The 6,000-nt window shown below is 38.1% G+C and overlaps 1 protein-coding gene across 1 annotated transcript; it reads left to right on the top strand.

Annotated features, from left to right (window-relative positions):
• The first annotated feature begins 965 nt into the window (after positions 1-965).
• LOC141401643 (protein roadkill-like) lies at positions 966-2,350 on the top strand. Its single transcript, XM_073981977.1, has 2 exons — positions 966-1,105; positions 1,176-2,350. Exon 2 carries the CDS (start codon positions 1,307-1,309, stop codon positions 2,222-2,224), a length of 918 nt encoding a protein of 305 aa, XP_073838078.1. The 5' UTR covers positions 966-1,105; positions 1,176-1,306; the 3' UTR covers positions 2,225-2,350.
• Positions 2,351-6,000: the final 3,650 nt, after the last annotated feature.

The following is a 6,000-nucleotide window of genomic DNA, read 5'->3' as shown; positions in this document are numbered from 1 at the left end:
AAAAAAATTGAATTTTTATGTTTCTTTTTGACATTGCTACCAGATCTACCATTTTTCGTTCCTTTACTTTGTCGGTAAAACTGTTAATGAGAGAGCAATTTTGAGAAAGGTTGACAGTTTCCTCTTCTACCACTTTTACCATTAGTCTGTGTTTAGACACACAAATTTCTCGGGAAAGTAAATTGAGTTTTTGGGAGCGAGCGGAGAGGAAAGAGCTCCTCAATACTCTTTCCTACCCCCTATTGCCTAAAAACTGAATTTACTTTCCCGTGTGTGTAAACACGGACTTAAAAAGGTAAAGGAACACAGCTAGTAATAGCATTGTAAACAAGTACTGAACTAAGTTTCTACAATACATTGTTCACTAACTACGTGCTATATGCTGATCATGGCACAAATATTGAGGTAAGTCCCGGTCCACACTAGCGTGAATTTCATTAAAAAAATTTCATGAAATTAGGTGTTCTTAAATCGAATTCCCCACTACAGCAATTTTATGATTTTACTTAACTATGGAGGTCGATCTAGAGACGCATAATTTCATGCAATTTTTCCAATGAAATCATTCTAGTGTGGACCGGGACTAAACGAACAACAGGGTAAATGGTACAATGAGTCATCAAAAAAACGTATTGTATTTTAGGACAAAAAAATACGTAAAAATCAAAATTATAAATGAAAAATTGCGAATCTATAATAGATTTGTATTAAATTAATGAATTAATCGTATGAATCACTTTAATTGCGAAATATGTCTGTGTTTAGACACACAAATTTATCGGGAAAGTAAATTGAGTTTTTTGGGAGAGAGCGGAGAGGAAAGAGCTCCTCAATATTCTTTCCTACCCCCTATTGCCTAAAAACTGAATTTACTTTCCCGAGAAATTTGTGTGTCTAAAAACGGACTATTTATATTTTTGTTGTAGCACATTACAGATACATCTACCTTGATAAATATACATTGGAGCTGGTAAACGACATTTCTCTGTATGTGTATTCCGGGAAATAACCGAATAAATTATTTGTTTTGGAGCTTATAATTGTCAATAAGTTGCAGCTTTTCGACTAGCCAGAAGACGTGCACATTTGTTTTAATCCATTATCGGTAATTTGTCTTTTAAGACTAGTTTACAAGTATTTGGTTTACATGTTTCTTTATACATGTTTAATTTCAGCTGCCATTTTCCAACAACATAAGGTGATTCTTTTGAATCGAGTTCTGCTGGAACACTAACCACCATTGGAATTTTTATGTGTACAAGATATTTGTCTAGTTGTGTATCGACTTAAAAAAAAGACGCCAAAAATGTCTTCAGGAGGTCAAGGAAGTATTCAAAAGGTCAACAATGCTTATCTATGGCATGTAGAAGAGGAAGAAATGTTTGCAGAATCTCCCGAAATTAAAGTATGCACTGATGGCATCCAATCTGTGTGGCTGGTAAAAGTATGTGATGGCGAGATTTATGCCAAGTTGACATCGACAAATTGTAAAAAAGGAATATTTCATGTTACTATATACTATAAAGGAACTTCCTTTAGTAAGGAAATTTCAACAAGAGAATGCAATAAGTACATATTTATTGGTGCCACTGAAAACTTGTTGTATGACATACATTTTATAATTGAATTTATGTTGAATAAAAGAAATACCAATGAACTGGAATTGGAAAATGTTCTCCCAGTATCGAATACCACAAATGATATCGCCAAGCTTTTAGCTAGCCAAGAATATAGCGATGTCACAATTATTGCAAAAGGAGGTATCGAATTCAAAGCTCACAAATTGATATTGAGTGCACGAAGTCACGTTTTTGCCGCCATGTTTAAACATGATGTCTTCAAGGATAAAACAATTCGTATACAAATTGACGATATTGATGCAAAAGTTATAGAAGAAATGTTAAACTATATTTACTATACGGGCAAGGAGATACACCAAGAAATTGTGAAGGATCTTTTTTGCGCAGCACAAAGATATGCATTGAAAGATTTGAAAATGATATGTGAAAAAATGTTGATGGAAACCATGAGTGTTTCTACTATTTCGGATACCCTTTTGTTCGCCCATCACCACTCTAACCAACGTCTCAAGAAGAATGCCGTTACATTTATAATACACAACATTAAAGATGTCATTGAAACTTCAAGTTGGAAAGATCTTCAAGAGACCGATGCCAAATTGGGATTTGAAGTTTTCACTAAAGCTATAGAAGCATGTATATAATTTTAATATAATTTTTATACATGTAAAACTACATACATATAAGAAAACCTGAATTATTTTTATTTTACAGCTTTTATTTTACATCATTTCAAAAATAAATATCCTTAATATCTTCTCCCATATAAACTTGTCATTCTCCATTCAGTTTTCTATACAAAGACATTCCTTCAGAGGCAGTTTTCTATACGAAAACTTGTCCAACAGACAATTTTTTATGCGAAAACATGCCCATCAGGCAGTTTTCTTTACGAAAACTTGCCCTCAGGCAATTTTCTATACGAAAACTTGCCCATCAGGCAGTTTTCTATACGAAAACTTGCCCCTCAGGCAGTTCTCTATACGAAAACTTGCCCCTCAGGCAGTTCTCTATACGAAAACTTGCCCCTCAGGCAGTTTTCTATACGAAAACTTGCCCCTCAGGCAGTTTTCTATACGAAAACTTGCCCCTCAGGCAGTTTTCTATACGAAAACTTGCCCCTCAGGCAGTTTTCTATACGAAAACTTGCCCCTCAGGCAGTTTTCTATACGAAAACTTGCCCCTCAGGCAGTTTTCTATACGAAAACTTGCCCCTCAGGCAGTTTTCTATACGAAAACTTGCCCCTCAGGCAGTTTTCTATACGAAAACTTGCCCCTCAGGCAGTTTTCTATACGAAAACTTGCCCCTCAGGCAGTTTTCTATACGAAAACTTGCCCCTCAGGCAGTTTTCTATACGAAAACTTGCCCCTCAGGCAGTTTTCTATACGAAAACTTGCCCCTCAGGCAGTTTTCTATACGAAAACTTGCCCCTCAGGCAGTTTTCTATACGAAAACTTGCCCCTCAGGCAGTTTTCTATACGAAAACTTGCCCCTCAGGCAGTTTTCTATACGAAAACTTGCCCCCCAGGCAGTTTTCTATACGAAAACTTGCCCCTCAGGCAGTTTTCTATACGAAAACTTGCCCCTCAGGCAGTTTTCTATACGAAAACTTGCCCCTCAGGCAGTTTTCTATACGAAAACTTGCCCCTCAGGCAGTTTTCTATACGAAAACTTGCCCCTCAGGCAGTTTTCTATACGAAAACTTGCCCCTCAGGCAGTTTTCTATACGAAAACTTGCCCCTCAGGCAGTTTTCTATACGAAAACTTGCCCCTCAGGCAGTTTTCTATACGAAAACTTGCCCCTCAGGCAGTTTTCTATACGAAAACTTGCCCCTCAGGCAGTTTTCTATACGAAAACTTGCCCCTCAGGCAGTTTTCTATACGAAAACTTGCCCCTCAGGCAGTTTTCTATACGAAAACTTGCCCCTCAGGCAGTTTTCTATACGAAAACTTGCCCCTCAGGCAGTTTTCTATACGAAAACTTGCCCCTCAGGCAGTTTTCTATACGAAAACTTGCCCCTCAGGCAGTTTTCTATACGAAAACTTGCCCCTCAGGCAGTTTTCTATACGAAAACTTGCCCCTCAGGCAGTTTTCTATACGAAAACTTGCCCCTCAGGCAGTTTTCTATACGAAAACTTGCCCCTCAGGCAGTTTTCTATACGAAAACTTGCCCCTCAGGCAGTTTTCTATACGAAAACTTGCCCCTCAGGCAGTTTTCTATACGAAAACTTGCCCCTCAGGCAGTTTTCTATACGAAAACTTGCCCCTCAGGCAGTTTTCTATACGAAAACTTGCCCCTCAGGCAGTTTTCTATACGAAAACTTGCCCCTCAGGCAGTTTTCTATACGAAAACTTGCCCCTCAGGCAGTTTTCTATACGAAAACTTGCCCCTCAGGCAGTTTTCTATACGAAAACTTGCCCCTCAGGCAGTTTTCTATACGAAAACTTGCCCCTCAGGCAGTTTTCTATACGAAAACTTGCCCCTCAGGCAGTTTTCTATACGAAAACTTGCCCCTCAGGCAGTTTTCTATACGAAAACTTGCCCCTCAAGCAGTTTTCTATACGAAAACTTGCCCCTCAGGCAGTTTTCTATACGAAAACTTGCCCCTCAGGCAGTTTTCTATACGAAAACTTGCCCCTCAGGCAGTTTTCTATACGAAAACTTGCCCCACAGGCAGTTTTCTATACGAAAACTTGCCCCTCAGGCAGTTTTCTATACGAAAACTTGCCCTCAGGCAGTTTTCTATACGAAAACTTGCCCCTCAGGCAGTTTTCTATACGAAAACTTGCCCCTCAGGCAGTTTCTATACGAAAACTTGCCCCTCAGGCAGTTTCTATATGAAAACTTGCCCCTCAGGCAGTTTTCTATACGAAAACTTGCCCCTCAGGCAGTTTTCTATACGAAAACTTGCCCCTCAGGCAGTTTTCTATACGAAAACTTGCCCCTCAGGCAGTTTTCTATACGAAAACTTGCCCCTCAGGCAGTTTTCTATACGAAAACTTGCTTCCTTAGCAGTTTTCTATACGAAAACTTGCCCCTAAGGCAGTTTTCTATACGAAAACTTGCCTCTCAGGAAGTTTTCTATACGAAAACTTGTCCCCCTGGCTGTTTTCTATACGAAAACTTGCTCCTCTGGCAGTTTTCTATACGAAATCTGGAAGTATTCTATACAAAAACTTGCCCTTCAGAAAGGGCGAATAAAAGAGTAGAGACCACAATGTCTTCTTGTTGAAGAAATTGCAAAAAAAACAATTTAATTTTAAAAAGCAACAAAAACATATTTATTGGGAAGTTCAATTCACTAACAAAATAATAATTTTCTTAAGGTAGAGTTACATGTGAGCATAAATTCAATGTATTATTAACACTCACTTGAATGCATACAAAAAAAGAATGGAAGCTTAGTCCCAATTTACATTAGGCCATTTTACTTGCGGCAATTGTCAGTTTGATGGAGAGAGAGGAGAGGTATATGGTAACCCTTTGCCTCTCAACACCCTCTCTCACCCACAAATTGACAATTGCCGCAAGTAAAATGGCCTAATGTAATTTGGGACTTACATGGAAACATAAATTGTAATTCAGTATTTGAAATTATTATATATGTATGTACTCTATTAGTTTTGCGACATGGCGTATTTATTTGGTAAGTTTTATAATAGCCTTATTTAGAACTTCGATGCACAACTTATGTTCAATCTCTTGAATACTTTTCCAGCTTTGGGTTTCAACAACTTTTCTAATGTTGCTTATAATAAATGATACTGCATTTTCCCTCAAACGTTCATGGGAAATACGTTCTGCTAACAAAAGTATATCAGCAGCCGAATTTACATCCATGGATTGTGCTAAAATGACTTCACACATGGCCTGTAGATCCACCAGAGCATACTTATTGGCAACCATAAGAAGATCGGGGGCCATTTCCTCATGGACTACTTTTCCAGTGTATATATAGTTCAACATTTCCCGCATGACATCAGCTTCCATATCATCAATTTCAATACGATTAGTTTTACTCTCCAGACAGTCATTACGAAACATCGCATCAAAAACTTCACTACGAGCACTTAGAATAACTTTGTGGGCTTTGTATTCGGTGCCTCCTTTGGCCACAAGTATTATATCGCTAAAGTTTTCGCTAGCTAAAGCCTTGCCAAGATCCTTTGTAACATTCGATAGTAATATGTGATTGGGTTCACAGACATTTATCTTAATGAGAATCTGCACAAAGTTACCAAGCGTTCTGCCTATAAAGATGTAGCCACTAGCTTCTTTTAGAGAAAGCGTTGCTGTGGTGGTTTTTGTATTCACATTTGTGCCTGTGCATAATATAGTTAACTGGAATGATTTGTTTTCAGCGTCACTTGATGCCGAAACCAAGATCACCGACAAATGACAATCATACCAGTCTATT

The sequence above is a fragment of the Musca autumnalis genome, unplaced genomic scaffold (assembly GCF_047663935.1).
Source record: "Musca autumnalis isolate F117 unplaced genomic scaffold, ASM4766393v1 scaffold_4, whole genome shotgun sequence".
Taxonomy (NCBI): Eukaryota; Metazoa; Arthropoda; class Insecta; order Diptera; family Muscidae; genus Musca; species Musca autumnalis.
The sequence above is the reverse complement of the archived record's forward strand: the minus strand, read 5'-3'. Positions and strand labels throughout refer to the sequence as shown.

Coding starts and splice junctions, on each gene's coding strand:
- LOC141401643 (XM_073981977.1), top strand. CDS start 1,307: ATGTCTTCAGGAGGTCAAGGAAGTATTCAAAAGGTCAACAATGCTTAT.